Source organism: Leucopleurus acutus (genome assembly GCF_964270905.1).
Source record: "Leucopleurus acutus genome assembly, chromosome: 5".
In the NCBI taxonomy this organism is placed as follows: domain Eukaryota; kingdom Metazoa; phylum Chordata; class Mammalia; order Artiodactyla; family Delphinidae; genus Leucopleurus; species Leucopleurus acutus.
In genome coordinates, this window is record NC_139147.1 from 124,074,600 (window position 1) to 124,091,264 (window position 16,665).

Here is a 16,665-nt window from a genome sequence, read left to right on the forward strand (position 1 = left end):
ATGGCAAATACATGGGTAAATTTAAGTGAGCATTGGTTGTATAAAACAGAATGATAAGGTCTAATAGGGTTAGGGGAAACAATAGTCTTAAAATATGTACAAGACTAGCATGGACAGAGCTCTCTAGTCCCCATGTTGTTGAGGAAGAGGGGAAAGGTCTTCATTTACTTTGGATGTGAGACTATATATAATTCCAATCCGAGAGAAAAAAAAAATGAAATAAAGCCCAAACACAGGCAGGACAAGAGGAAAAAATAACATAGATTTGTGTGGGAAGAAAGAAAATACTCTATAAGTTGGTAGCTTTAAACTTAAATCTGTTAGCATTCACGTTAAATGTAAGTGAACTTAACGTTCCAATTAAGAGTCAATAACTGTCAAATTTGACCCCCCAAATTTTTTAATCCAGCTTTAGGCTATTTACAAAAGACTTTCCTAAAACAAAAGTATAGAAAGATTGAAAGTAAAAGGGTGAAAAATATATGACGTGCATATACTAATCAAAATAAAACTGTTGAGACTATACTACTATCAGGCATATAGACTTTAAGTAAAAACTATTACTAGAGAGAAACAGACTTGATTCACAGATATGTAAGAATCATAAATATATAGGAACTTAATGTATATTTTAATAACATATTAAAATATATGAAACAAAAGTTGAAAGAACTAAAAAGAAAAATAGAAATTTTCACAATCATAGTGGGAGATTTTAACATGCCTCTCAATAAGTAATACACAGGCAGACAAAAAAATCAGTAAGAACATAGATTTAAACAAAACAATTAACAATATTAAGTAAATGGACAGAACATTGCACCCAACAATCATAGAATACACATTTTTTTAAGTACACAGGGAACATTTACCAAAACTGATCATATCCTAGGACATAAAGCAAGTATCAACATATTTCAAGAGATTGAAATCAATAGAGCTATGTTCTCTGACTACAGTGAACTAAGCTAGAAATCAGTAATAAAAAGGTTACCAAAAATCTCAATATGTTGGGTAATTAGAAAAAACACTTCTAAATAGTTCATGGACCAAAAAGTCGTAATAATAAAAATTAGCAAGTATTTTGAACTGAATGATCATGAAAACACTACATATCAAAAAGTAAATGCAAGTAAAGTCATGCTTAGAGGGAATTTTTATAGCCAGAACTGTGTTTATTAGAAAATAAGATAAATGGCAAATTAGCTGAGTATCCATCACCAGGAGTTAGAAAAAGAAGAGCAAAATAGCACCAAGAAAGGAGGAGGATAGAATTAATAAAAATAGAACAGAGATTGATGAAATAGAAAACATTCAGTAGAGAAGAGCAATAAAGCCAAAAGTTGGTTCTTTGAAAAGACTAATAAGAGCACAAACCTCTAGCAAGACTGAGCAAGGGAAAGAATGGAGACACAAGCAACATTAGAAATGAAAAGAACACCCCTACAGATGGTGCCAACCACTAAACAGATAAGAGAGTATTGGAAACAGCCTTATGCCGGCACATTTCAAAATGTAGATACAATGAAAAGAATCCTAGAAAAAATGCAAGTTGCCAAAAATTATAATGAAGAAGTAAAAATCGGAATCATTTTACAGCCATTAAAGAAATTAAATCATTAGTCAAAAAACTTCACACAAATTAGACTCCAGCCTCATGAAGACTTCACTGATGGGTTCTAGAAAACACTTAACGGAAAAAATGTTTTTTCAATCCTACACAAGCTATTTCAGAGCATAGGAAAAGGAGGGGACTCCCAACACTTTTTATGAGGCTAGCATGACCTTGATACCAAAACCTGATTAGAACATTAAGAGAAAATAAAATTATAGACTTTTCTTGCTCCCTAAAAATATATTAGCAGAGTGAATCCATCAACACATTAAAAAGATAATATATCTTGACCAAACCGAGTTTATCTCAGGAATGCAATGATAAAGATTAGAAGGTTAATCAATGCAATGCACTGTATTAACTGACTAAAGGAGAAATATCACACAGTCATTTCAAGAGTTTCAGAGAATTCATTTATGACAAAAGCTCAGACTGACTAGCTGGGAATGTCTCTTTTTTATTTTATAAAGGTAACATTTATATATAACATTATGTAAGTTTCACGTGTACAATATTTCTACTTTTGTATACCCTCAAAGTGCTCACCATCAAAGATTTAATTTCCGTCTGTCACCATACAGGAGACATGTATGGTAAAGGAGACTCGTCTCCTTTACCCATTTCACCCTCCCTCCACCCCTCCCCCTCTGGTAACCACTACTCTGTTCTTTATATCTATGGGTTTGTGTTGGTTTTTGTTTGGTTTGCTCGTTATTTGTTTTTTTTTAGTTTATTAGTTTTTTATATTCCACATATGAGTGAAATTATACAGTATTTGTCTTTCTTCATCTGACTTATTTCACTTAGCCTAATACCCTCAAGGTCCATCCATGTTCTAACAAATGGCAAGTTTTTCATCTTTTTTCTGGCTGAGTAGTATTCCATTGTGTATGTATGTGTGCGTGTGTGTGTGTGTGTGTGTGTGTATATATATATATATATATATACACACACACACACACACCCCACAACTCCTTTATCCATTCATCTGTTGATGGGTGCTTAGGTTGCTTCCATGTCTTGGCTATTGTAACTAATGCTGCAGGGAACATAGGGGTATGTATATATTTTCAGATTAGTATTTTTGTATTCTTTGGAAAAATATACAGAAGTGGGATAGCTGGATTGTATGGTAGTTCTATTCTTAATTTTTTGAGGAATCTCCATACTGTCTTCTGCAGTGGCTGCACCAATTTACATTCCCACCAACAATGCAAGAAGGTTCCCTTTTCTCCACATCCTCACCAACACATATTTCTTGTCTTTTTTGATAATAGCCATTCTAACAGGTGTGAGGTGATATCTCACTGTGGTTTTGATGTGCATTTCCATGATGTTTAGTGATGTTGAGCATCTTTTCATGTGCCTGTTGGTCATCTGTATGTCTTCTTTGGAAAAATGTCCATCAGCTCCTCTGCCCATTTTCAAATTGCTTTTTTTTATTGTTGAGTTGTATGTGTTCTTTATATATTTTGGATATTAAATGTCTCTTTTAAAATAACATATTTGGGGATTACCTGGTGGCGCAGTGGTTGAGAGTCCGCCTGCCGATGCAGGGGACACGGGTTCGTGCCCCGGTCCGGGAGGATCCCGCGTGCCGTGGGGTGGCTGGGCTCCTGAGCCATGGCCTCTGAGCCTGCGCATCTGGATCCTGTGCGTCCGGAGCCTGTGCTGCGCAGCGGGAGAGGCCACAACAGTGAGAGGCCCGCGTACCGCAAAAAAATAATAATAATAAATAAAATAAAATAACATATTTGTCAGGATAGACCAGGCTAAGTTGCAGTAACAAATCCCCCAAGTTGAGGAGCTTAACACATTAAATAAAGTTTCTCTCTCATCAGATAAATTCTTTGTAGGTTCAGAAGATCTACAGGGCAGTTCCCTTCCAAGCTGTGTCTCAGGTATCCTGGTAGTCCCCATATGCTTTTCTATCCTAATCACAGCTTTCAGATTTACTATGAAGAGCTAGAGCATCATGTAAGAGTTTTTATGGCCAAGTCTACATGGGGCATACATCACTTCCACCCACATCCAAATGACTATAACTCATTCAAATCACAAAACCACAACCTAATTTCAAGAGGGACAGAAATATTAGCTTCCTATATGCCCAGAAAGAGGAAAAATAAAAATGGGTCTTAATGAACACATGGCATGGTCTCTGCCACAACTGAAAAAGGATATCTACAGAAAACTTGCAGCAAACATCATACGTAATAATGAAACTTGAAAGTTTTTCCTCTGATAGTGGGAATAACACAAGGATGCCTGCTAACACCATCTCTATACAGCAGTATTCTAGAGGTCTTAAACAATGCAACAAGAAAAATAAAATGTAAAAGGATTGGAAATGAAACAGCAAAATTGTCAGTATTTTCAGATGGTATTATTTTGGACATAGAAGATTCAAAAGATTCTGCAGATAAACTATTAGAATTAATGAGAGAGTTTAACAAATTTACTAGATACACATTCAAGATAACCTAAATCAAATATATTTCTACATATCAACAGCAGGAAAAAAAGTACTTTAAAAATGCCATTTATAGTGACATCAAAAAGATCAAGAATCTAGGAATAAATCTTACAAAAGATGTGTTAAGTGCGCTACAAGAAAAATTGTAAAATTTTATTTAGAAACATTTAAGAAAACCTAAACAAATGGAAAGATATACCATGCTCGTGGATTGGAAGACTCATTATTGTAAAAATGTCAGTTCTCCCTAAATTGAATTATAGATTTGATTCAATGCCTATCAAATTTCAGCAGGTTTTTTGGGGGGCTGGGGAGCTGTTTCATCTTTGTGGAACTTGACCACTGCTTTCTAAAATTTATGTGGAAAATGCAAAAAGTCAAGAATTGCGAAGACACTCTTGAAGAACAGGCGGGAGGATTTACTTAACCAGATATCAAGATGTGTACTAAAGCTCTATTAAACAAGGCAGTGTGACGTTGTACAAGGATGGCAAATACAGCCACATAACAGAATAGAGAGCGGAGAAACAGGCCCATGCACAGATGGACACTAGGAGTTCCACACAGGTGACAATGCACAGCAGCGGGGCAGAAGAGGTCTTTTTGGTAAATGATGCTGGAATAATTGACTCTCCAAATGGAAAATAATTTAATAGGATGCCCATCATGCACAGCGACACAAATGTGAAAAACAAAACTATAAAGCTTTTATGAGATAATTAGGAAAACGTCCTCATAACACAAAAGGCACTAGCCATAAAGGAGAAAAAGTAACAACCCAACTACATAAAAATTAAGAACGTTTGTTTTCACAGGATTCCATAAAAAGGATAAGACAAGCCATCAAGTGAGAGAAGGTATTTATGACACATATAACAACCAACCAACACATATAACAACCACATATAATATTTGGAATAGATGAAGAACTTTACAAATCAATGATAGAAAGGCAGACAACCGAAAATATGGGCAAAAGATTTGAACAGGCACTTCACGAAAAAATTAAGCTCAAGGGCTTCCCTGGTGGCGCAGTGGTTGAGAGTCTGCCTGCCTATGCAGGGGACACGGGTTCGTGCCCCGGTCCGGGAAGATCCCACATGCTGCGGAGCAGCTGGGCCCGTGAGCCATGGCCGCTGAGCCTGCACGTCCGGAGCCCGTGCTCCGCAACGGGAGAGGCCACAGCAGTGAGACGCCCGCGTACCGCAAAAAAAAAAAAAAAAAAATTAAGCTAAAACGTCTAATAATATATATGAATAAATGCTCAGGCTCATCGGTAAGCAGGAAAAGGAACATTAAAACCACAATGAGATATAACTACACATCTATCAGATGGGAAAATCCTGAGAATAACCCTGTATGGTTATTTGCTCAATGGTGTGAAGCAAGTGAACGCTCATACACCGCTGGTTGGAGAGTAAATATCTATAACCGTTTTAGAAAATTTTTTAGCATTATCTAGTAAAGCTGCAAATACATCTACCCAATGACTGAGCAGTTTCACTCGTAGGTACATATCCTAAGAAAGATATGCTTGTGCACACAGGGAGACTTGCGCAAGCATTTTCATAGCAGCATTGTTGGTAACTGTCTAAGGCCAGAATCAAACCAAATCCATCAACAGTAAGATAGCTCAATTCTTTGGTATATAATCATGCAAAAGAATATTATGCAGCAATAAAACTGGGTGGACTACATGCATTTTTTTAATAGGATTTACTCTTCTTTTTTTCTTAATTAATTTATTTATTTAGGGTGGTGTTGGGTCTTCGTTTCTGTGCGAGGGTTTTCTCTAGTTGTGGCAAGCGGGGGCCACTCTTCATCGCAGTGTGCGGGCCTCTCACTATCATGGCCTCTCTTGTTGCGGAGCACAGGCTCCAGACACGCAGGCTCAGTAGTTGTGGCTCACGGGCCTAGTTGCTCTGTGGCATGTGGGACCCTCCCAGACCAGGGCTCGAACCCGTGTCCCCTGCATTAGCAGGCAGATTCTCAACCACTGTACCACCAGGGAAGCCCCGGACTACATGAATTTTATCAAAGTGAAAAAGGCTTAATGAAAGAATACATTGAGTATGACTCCATATTTAAAAGTTTCAAACGCAGGCAAAATCAACCTGTATTTTTTAAGGATGCATAAATACATGGTAAAGCTATAAAGGAAAGCAAGAGAATTAATATTATAAAAGTAAGAATAGTGATGAGCTTCCATCAGAGTGTGGAGGCTGTGATAGGGAACTTCTGTTCCTTAACCTAGGTGAGGATTAGAACAGAATATACTTTATAACTCTTTGTCAAACTCTATGCCCTTTTATATGCATATGATATTTTATAACACAATTTTTTTAAATGTATCATATACGAAGTCAAAATATTATCTCCCCTCATAAACATTATCTAATTTTTGTCCTTACCACAAGGTCCTGCCAAGCAGGCATTATCCCATTTTACAGGTAGGAAAACTGAAGTTCAAATGGCTAAGTGTTTTATTTTTGCAAATAGCTTGGTAGTTTGCCTAAGACATCCTAGTGAGTGATAGAACTAGAGCTTCACCCAAGTCCCAGCCACAGTCTCTCTGAGACCCATTCATACTCTTTCCATGGTGGTTCTCTGTAGCTTCTACAATTCACTGCAGCTCTAAACCTATAATGCCCCATTCTTCAGTCACTGAGCCATGCAACATCTCTCATAAGACAGCTTACATCTTTTCCAAAGTAGGCCTTCCCATTCCCTTAACAGCACAGTCCTCCAAAGCCAATGGTGGGCCTGTGCAGTAAGCCTACATCCCGTCACCCACCCACCTGGTTCAGGCTAAATGTCATGCTTTCCTCTTTGATCCACAAAATCCCCTACTTGAGCTAAGAAACCATGTGTAACTGTTGTCCCAAACATGATTAGAGGACAGTAGTGCCCCTGTAAGTCCCAGGCAGGGGGAGTCATCGTGTTCCTCCAACATATTCTGACCCTAACCGTCCACATTGCTATCTGGGAGCCTTCCCTCAGCTCCACCCTCACGGCATGCTCTCAGCTACTCCAGGGTGTAGAAGCCTCTGGAGGAGAGGCACGTGGTTCCTGAGGTAGCACCTTTACCTGGCCCAAGGGAGCTGGCCCGCCCAGCAGAGAATGCTAGGGTCTGATCCCACTCAGGACGAGACCCCAAGATTTTTAGCACCTGCCTGAATTCCAGCTGCCAGGTGACAAAGTCCTGTACCAGCAACACCACTGCTCTCTGCTGCCTAGGCAGGTACCAGGTGATCAGGGGTATCATCTCTCCTGTCAATGACAACTACGGAAAGAAGGACCTCGTGGCTGCCCGGCACCGGGTGGCCATGGCCCGGCTGGCCCTGCAGACGTCCGACTGGATCCAGGTGGACCCCTGGGAGAGTGAGCAGGTGCAGTGGATGGAGACAGTCAAGGTGCTGAGGTAACGGTGGGCATATGCCCTTGGGATGAGCAGGGGCCACGGTCATGTCTGCAGAGTCCACAGGGTGACAGGCAGGGATGGAGTGTTGAGTGGGGCTTCAGTCAGCCCCTCTCACCCAAATCCTGCAAGTGTTTCTCCTTAGAGGGAGGGAGACCAACAGATTCACATTCTCAGAGAGGTCCTAAGCGAAAAAATCACAAACCACTGCCCTTCAGGGTACACTTTGTGGGAAAGCCCCGTCTTGTTTCAGAGGGTTGTAGCATCTCGGCTCCAGGGCTGCCACTCAGTAGCTGTGTGACATTAGGCACATGACATTTCTCTGGGACACATTTCTTACTTGCAAAACGGGGACAGCATAACCCAATGAGCATTATGTGAAAATGTAAATCACTTTTCTGACCCGGAACCACATAATCACACTCAGTAAGTGAGACCCTTTATTATTGTCATCACTGACTAGGTTGAAAACTGCATCTACATAATAGGTCATCTTTTCCGAGTGTACAAATCCTAGGTTCTATAAATCTAGACTTTAAGAAAAAACTATGAATCTAGAAATAATTACACAGGATTTTTTTTTTTCTTTTAGAACTGCTATTAGCATTCAGCATAAGTAATGCAGCCGTTTAAAAGCCCTGTATCTTAGGACAGTGGGTCTCTGACTTTTGTCTGGGAAGCTTTCCTGGGAGATTGCTAGAGAAGCAAGAAGTCCCACTTGTCCTGCCTGTCAGAGGGGATTGTGAGGTGGGCCTGCCTGTCACTAATGACAGCCGGTTCTGCTGGAAGGGATTGCAAACTGTGGGCTGTGTCTTGATCTATGTGGAAGCACTAGGACTGTCAGAGAATAGGAGACACAAGGGACCAGGATGAATGATTGACAGCCCTGTCCATAATTTGGATTGGTTTTTATTTTTTACTAATCTTCAAAGTAATAAGTTATTACTTTATTTATTACTTTATTTATTAATAATTAATTACTTACTTCTTATAACTTAACTTTCCTGAGCAATTAACAGAGGTCAGTGAGGCCCTGAGGGTGTTTGTGACTCACCCAGGCTCCTACAAGCAGGAGAGCCTAAACTTGAACCCAGCCACTCTGGCTACAAACACATGCTTCTCCCACCAGGCACTTCTCCTTCCCAGACACAGCTCTAGTTAATACGGGAGGTGGAAGATGGAAGATCAAATTGATACAAGACATAGTGATTACCTGTGCTCTGTTAAAAAGAAGGCGGCACAGGTATCTCTTGATTTGCAGAAGATAGATTGCTTAATGAGCCGGGCCTGCCATATGGGTGTAAGTCTAATCATATCTGAACTGCTAACATGTAATGAGATTCGCTCTGTGCTGCACACCACTTGGTGGGCTTTGCATGTATAACTCCTTTCATCTTCATAACCATCCATGGGAAGCCGGCACTGTCATCATTCCTCGTTTTGCAGGTGCCGAGACTGGAAACCGCCCACCCGGGGTCCCACCGCTGGCCGGCGGGGGAGCTGGGATTCAACCCAGGCAGTCTGGCTCCAAGCCAGGCTCTGAGCATCACCCTGTCAGATTCTAAAGTACTAGCCCATGATCCGAGAGAGCCTCTATCTTGAGAGGCAGCTGTGGGCCATGCACTGTGCCAGTGCTTACGGTGTGTTAGCTCATTTACCTCCACAAAGGTCTAAAAAGTAGGTGTATTACCCCAGCTCTGCAACTGAAAATTTGTATTTTGAACTCAGGTCTGATTCTAATAGCCCAGGTCTGTAATCCCTATTCAGTTTTTTTTTTGTAAAAAGTGAGGTATTGAAAGAAAATACTAAAAGAGTAGAAATCTGCTCATTTCCTCCTTTCAGTCGGGGCTCACAGAAGGCTGTGAGCTGCCTTGGACGCGGGGGTCCGTGAGGACTCAGACGCATCACCTGGCACAGGGCCTGGCACATAGTAGGCCTTCAGCAAATATTTATGCAATGAGCTACCTAAAATGGACAAAAGCAGGTTGAGACTTAAAATCAGAGACCCCCCCCCCCTGGGTGGTTTGGGGGGACTGTAGGCCACATGGATGCCCCCTGAACCCATATGCTTACAACACAGGCATCATCACAGCGAACTGCTCAGATCTCTGCCCTGGAAGGAAGGCCTGGACCAAGGCAAGGTTGACTCTCCAGCCCCCGCAGGTGGGTGCTGACCCTCTCCTCTGTGGGAGGGTGAGATGTCAGGGCTTGGGGAGTCACAGCCCCCTGGGCACAGATAAGAGCTTTGGAAGCCTGCTAGGGGTGACACTTCCCACGTTGAAAGGTCAACTAACCAATCTGCCACCATCCCTTGTAAATCGTTATGCTAAATCGGGATTTTCTGCCCCGAAGGAGTTTACCTACACTTGTGACTTGGGCTCGTGACCTGGATTACAGTCAGGGCTACACAGAGATCAACTTCCGGGTGCTGCTGGGCCGCTTTTGAAAGCCTTAGTCTTTTTGAAAACAAAATGTGCCATTATATCCCTTAAACTAATACTTTATAGCAGTGTTACTCGGTGTTTTATTTGGAAGAGGAAACCTATTTTTTAAGGCATGGAAAGTCGATTTGGATTAGCCTTTTAATTTGTAGCCCTGGGTTTCTACCCTGTTGTCAACTCCTGGTGTTTGATGGAATCTTGTCAGCCGTGATTTCAGAGTACCTCCCATGACAGCCCTGGTACCGGGGGTCAAATGCATAGCCCCTCAGGCACATAAGCAGCAGCGACAGTGATGGGGGGGGCAGGATGTGCCATGAGCAGGGAATCGCTGGTCCCACTGGGCCAACACTCCAGCGGCTCTCCCAACTTTAGTTGGTGGGACACTATTTCCCTATTAGAAGGACTCCAGAATGTCACGGTGAAGCAAACTTAAAGTGGTGTCTTTACTGCAGGACTTTTCAGAGCCTTTGCTATGTTCATGCTCGTTGTGACTCTGAAAGAAAGGGAAGAGGCTCGCGGCCGTGCTTAGCACTTTTTAATCATGGGAGTCTTTTTAATGCATATTAGTGTTTCTCAGAACCGGTGCTCCCCAGAACACAGACTGGGAAACACTCTTCTAAAAGGACTTGAAGGGTGGGTGGGGACACATTAGGAGTTTGGGATTAACATATACACACTACTATATATATAAAATAGGTAAACAACAAGGACCTACTGTATGGCACAGGGAATTATACTGAATATCTTGTAATAACCTATAATGGAAAAACATCTGAAAAAGAATATATATATGTTTATAATTAATTAATCAATTAATTAAAAGGACTTGAAAATGCCCTAAAGGTTTCCTGCAGCAGTTCCTGAATGCTGGCCAAAGGCTCACTCACAGCAGAATCACCTGTGAGGCTTGTTAGAAATGCTAATTCCCAGGCCACGCCTCAGACCTGCTGAGGGGGAATGGGGCCTGGGACTCTGGATATTTAATAGGCCCGCTGGGGAACTGCTTCACCGCCAGTTTGGGGAACTGTGCACTACAGTGGGAATCCAAGAAAGAAGGAGCTACAGAGTCTCCTATATGATCAGCTTCTACAATGTTTATTACACTCCCCTGGTCTCCCTGTCTGCCCCCCTCCATTGCCAGCATGGGCACCTCATCTGTCCCCCAGTCCCGAGCACAGCACACAGTGTGCATTCTCAGCCGTCTGCCTTCTTTCTGAATCACCTCTGGCTCAGCAGTCACTCCTAACAGGGTTCTAGAGATGCTGGCTGAGAACAGAGACCGGTGTCCAGCCCCTGCCCTGAGCTGGAGACAGGCTGTGAATGGCAGTGAGTCCAGACATGGATTAGGGGGACTGGAGGAGGTGACGCCTGCACCAGGACTCATAGGATCAGCAGGTTATCTGGGGCTGGGGATGTTTCGGGGACAGAGGGGCGGCTGAGTAAGGCACACAGGCAGGAAGTGCTGGGCACTCCATGCCACTCAGGATGCTGGAGCCCACAGTGAAGGAAGGGAGTAGCTTCCAGTGAGGTAGGAGGAAGGCCATGCTTAGGCTCCCAGCTTCTCAGCTCTCTGCAGATGCTTCCAGAATCCCTGTCTCTGCCTGGTGTGCCCCCCCTCCCCCTTCCCTTCTTGGCTTCCCTGTTGAAAACCTGTCTGTCCTGTGAGGCCCAGATTGGAACCCACTTCCCTGTGGTGAAACCAGTCCTTCCCTCCCCGAAAGCTCACCCTGCATTCGTTTTGGATTTATCTTTCCAGGGGGCTACTAGTCTGCTCTGTTTGGCCCTATGATGTTGGGGGTTTGTTCCTTATCCCCTTTCTCTCTGTTCAAACCCTAAATCCTACTCATCTTGTTCTCTTCCAAAGTAACTGTTAAAAAAGGAAGTTTGGGGCTTCCCTGGTGGTGCAGTGGTTGGGGGTCCGCCTGCCGATGCAGGGGACACGGGTTCGTGCCCCGGTCCGGGAAGATCCCACATGCCGCGGAGCGGCTGGGCCCGTGAGCCATGGCTGCTGAGCCTGCGCGTCCAGAGCCTGTGCTCCGCAAAGGGAGAGGCCACAACAGTGAGAGGCCCGCGTACCGCAAAAAAAACAAGGAAGTTTGCATTGAATGAAAAGTGAGCTTTTCAATTTACCAAAATATAGCAGAGGCCTTAAAAATGTGTGTGCCCTTTGCTTGATACATTCCCCTTCTAGGAATCTGGCTGAGGAGATACTTAGAAATTGGGATAAAGACATGCAGAAGGATGTTTATCGTGGCAATTTTTATAATGGCAGAAAATAAAAGCAACCTTAGTGTTTAAATGTAAGGGAATGTGTAAGTAAGTTACACTGTATATATAGGATGTAGATAGGATGTTCTGTATATATAGGATGAAGAATCCACACAAAAGGTTTCATGATATGGAGAAACACTTAGGAGGGGAATGGGAAAAAATCAGGATACAATACTGTGTAATCTCAAGTATACAAAAATATGTAAATATACTTTCACATCTATTTGCATGTTTAAATAGAAAAGACTGAAGAAATACACCAAAATATTGAGTTTTTTGTAGAAAGAATTATTGTTGCTGTTATTTTCTACTTTAAATACTTATGTGTTTTCCATACGTCCCATAATTGACATAGATTTCATGTTTGTCATCAGAAAAAAAGAACTAGAGCAATTTCAAAAAGGCAGGTGATTTCTTCTCACCGTAAGTTTGGCTTTTGATGAGGTCGCTTGTATGTTACTAGTGACACGTTTTTAAAGGACCATTTTGTGTGCCGTGTATTTTGTCACGCGCTGTTCTCCTCTGGGGCTGAGCTCAGCATTTTCTGGCCGCCGGAGCCCTGCTTTGCCCATCACTCCTGTGATTTGCAGTCCTCCTTGGACTCACCCAGAGGTGTGTGAATTGCCTTGTCCCGGGCTGCTTGGGTGTCACGCTTTGGGGTGGATGATGCCTCAGTCCTTTAACAGGCCGCCTCTGTCGCTTGTGAATGTGGTCCCTGCCTTGGCTGATGGGGCCCGAGCACAGCTCAGCCCCATTCTCCTTTCATACAACCAGAGCAGACGCTTCATCTGGTTCCATTTCACACTGACTGTTCCAAGGTTAATTTGGGTGCCACCCTTCAGTTGCAATACCTGGCTGCATCTTGGGTGTCCTGTCTAGACCCAGAAGTCCTATGCTCCGGACACCACCCTCGGTGCCTGCACTAAGCAGGAGATTTCCACTGCATTCTCTCCATCACTCAACTTCCATAACTCCCGAAGGAGGCTTTATTATCCCTACTACAGCTGAGGAAACAGGCCCACCAGCTATAACTATCCCAGGCTCCTCGCAGATCTGAAATTAGAACCCGGGGCTGACTGGCCTCAGGGTTGGTACTTTTGATGTCAAAGAGTTAGGGCAACTGGACATTCACAGGGAAAGGTCCTGGTAGCACTTCTCCCACTTTCTGTGTTAATCTCTACTTCCTCTGCTTTCCAAAGCCTGTGGCCATTCAAAAAGCACACTGCCCCCAAATGCCCACGGACATCTATTTATGTCACTATATCACTGTTAGGACAAATCAAATTGGCCGTATTTATTCAAAACCTCAGACTTACAGACTTTGGACTTAGACAGTCAGAGTCACTCGGTCTGCAGTTTTTGTAAGAGTGATATGAATGGATTTGAAAGGGAGATGTGAATGCCTCTGGGGGGCCTGATGACAGGACTGCCCAGAGTTGGGATCTGAGACGCGTATGGCCATCACACCAGTCCCACAGACATGCCTTTGACTTGGGGCACGGGGCAGGTGTGGGTACTTGTCTCTTCTGGGCAAGGGCTCAGAGTGAATCATATTCCACACTGTCACTGTTAATGAATTCAAACAATATCTAATATCGAAGTGGATATGTGGAAATCGTTCCCACGGAAATCCACAGGACGAGAATCCCTGACCTGTGGGAACAGGGCGGTGTGCCTCAGACCCCAGAAGACCCAGGAATTCAGTGCACATCATTTAACCTCCCCCATAGGAAGACCACATAACAGCAACCCAATTGCTTGAAAGGTCGAACGGTGGTCTCTTGCTACATTACAATGGTCAAATAAATAAGAAATTAGAGTAAAATCTCACAGGTGCAGAGCAGTTTGGATCCACATACATGTTGTAAGCAAGGGGACCAGCCCAAATGAGTGAAAAAGGTCTAAGTTATTGAATAATTTTTAAATGCAGTTTTATTGATTTTAAAAGGCCAGGTACTTAGGAGATATTCCATAAGCGCTGAATGGATGTGCTGATGAATGGATTGGTGGATAACTAGGTAAAGATGGATGGACGGATGGACAGGAGTTAACATATGTCACACTTGCTCTGTTCCAAGCACTGTTCTAAGTGCTTTACATTTATAAGCTCATTCAATTCTAAGATAACCCTATGAGATAAGCACTGTTAATATCCCCATTTTAAACTTGAGGTCACACAGCTGTCAAACCGCAGAGCCAGGATTTGAATCTAAGAAGTCTGGCACTAGAGTCCTAGTTATGCTGCTAAAGTGTCTGAAGTGTGTTTTCTGTAATTACATCTGCTGCTTTAAAATGAGTAAACAAGTCCAGTGCCACCATTTCATGGATGGGAAACTGAGGCCCAGGGAAGGATCTCAGCTCCAGCCCCACAGCAGCCGGTGCCCGACTGAGGCCGGAACTCTGACCTGTCCATGACATCTCTAGTTTCTCACTTTGCAGTGCACGGCTGGTCTGGTGCTCGTTTGTAAACTCATCTCTCTGGTCCACGTCCGGATCCCTTCGAAGGTTTCACAATAGAGGAGCCTAAACCGACCATTTACATCAGGTTTTCCCCAGCAGCTGGTATCCCTGAAGCCTCTCCCAGCTGAGATTTCAGGGTGACTGAGAGATGCCCGTGACCTAGAAGCCCAGCCTTTGCCGTTCACTGAAGCTAGAACCGGCTTCCAGAAGGACTAGAGGTCCTGCTGGTTGCTTCTAGCATGGACTTGGTTTTTCCTTTTCCGATTAGCCCATTCAACGGGGACCTGAACAGGAATGGTGCCAGGAATATCCAGGCAGGGTGACGCATGTACAATTCCTGCCAGCAGGCGGAGGCAGAGCCCAGCGGTTTCAAATGCCCCAGCTGGAGGCTGGCTGTGTGCATTTAAATCCTGACTCTTCTGCTTAAATGAGTCATGTACCTCTCTGTGCCTCAGTTTCCCCCTCCGCAAAGTGGGCACAACAATAACACCTACCTTCTGAGGTTGTTCTGAGGCTCAAATGCGATTAAACACATAAAGCGCTTAGCAATAGTGCCCACAGTAAACAACCAATACATGTTAAGTATTCTTTAATCATCATAATCATCATTCTCTAGTAGCACAAATGCCAAAGGATTAGCCACGTTGATCAGTTGTTCTAGAGCTTTGTTTTATTGAAAACAGATGAAAAGGTCACCAGCTGGGGTCTTAGAGACCTTTTAGTTACCCACAGATCCTTTATAATTAACCTTTAGGATGAGATTGTACTTATAAAAATACCAGGTGTTAGGGCTGAAATAGATTTTGAGAAAGGCAGTGACTTGTTAGTCCTAGGACTTTAAGAACCTCACCTTCTATCAGAAGACGGGGTTCTAGGTACAGCACAGCCGCCTTTGGACTCTGCTATGGGGTCCGGCAACCACAGACAGCCTTGTGGTATAACACTGACAAAAAAAAAAAAAAAAAAATCCATTTTGTATTACTTGGCATTTTGCCAATGTTAAAAGATTTATTGATTAAAATATTACAACTGTACATCCCTGAAGTAGCTTCGGATTCATTTACATGCTTTTTCTTTTTAAGTCATGAACACGGAGATGTTGAGTTCCCCATACATTCCAAGAAAAGCATTTTTGGAAAATTTCAAACAGAATATGATGTTATCGTTCCTGGCCATGACCCTTCTGTAACTTTCTTGGGATCCACCCTTGTTTCTCCAGCTGTGCCTGAGCTGAAGCTCCTGTGCGGGGCAGATGTCCTGAAGACCTTCCAGACCCCCAACCTCTGGAAAGACACGCACATCCAAGAAATAGTGGAGAAGTTCGGCTTGGTGTGCGTGGACCGGGCAGGGCACGACCCAAAGGGGTACATCTTGGGCTCGCCCATCCTGCAGAGGTACCAGGACAACATCCACCTGGCCAGGGAGCCAGTGCAGAACGAGATCAGTGCCACATACATCAGGCGGGCCCTGGGCCAAGGGCAGAGCGTGAAGTACCTGCTCCCCGATGCCGTCATCGCCTACATCAAGGAGCACGACCTCTACGCCAGCCCCGGAGAGGAATGAAGGGTAGCCAAGCTGGGGAGGGCCACCTCCTCCTCCACTGGTCTCGTCCTGAGGACAGGGCGCTTACAGTCTTTGTTTTCCAGAGTTTTTCCATGTTTCATTTGGTTTGTTTCAACAATGATTTTGTTTGTGAGGCATCTTCTGTCCCAGGAAGAGATACCTTCTTTGGGGAGGAGCAAATGTTTGCATCACAAGGATGGACATTTATCACAGAAGTTAAAGTGGTGTGGCAGGTCATTAGGTTTAGACAGAAGCTCTCAGAACCTCTGCATGAAGAGGCCTTCTTATTTTGTAACTGGTAGTTATGGCTGCGCACTGAAGGCAGTTCTGCACGTGGCAGGGGGCCCCTGAGGGTCAGATCAGAATTGCCCACAAAGCCTGTTTTAACTAGGACCAGGTGCAGCTTGCGGGTCTTGATTGG

At 43.5% G+C, this 16,665-nt stretch overlaps 1 protein-coding gene across 1 annotated transcript in view; it reads left to right on the forward strand.

Annotated features, from left to right (window-relative positions):
• NMNAT3 (nicotinamide nucleotide adenylyltransferase 3) overlaps positions 1-16,244 on the forward strand; it is a gene marked incomplete at its 3' end in the record, with an annotated part of 62,845 nt that extends 46,601 nt beyond the window's left edge. Inside the window, exons 2-4 of the mRNA XM_082839415.1 lie at positions 7,329-7,512; positions 9,590-9,672; positions 15,901-16,244. Of these exons, the coding sequence (XP_082695541.1) occupies positions 7,329-7,512; positions 9,590-9,672; positions 15,901-16,244 (611 nt within the window). The remainder of the gene's footprint in view (positions 1-7,328; positions 7,513-9,589; positions 9,673-15,900) is intronic.
• Between the last annotated feature and the right edge of the window lie 421 nt (positions 16,245-16,665).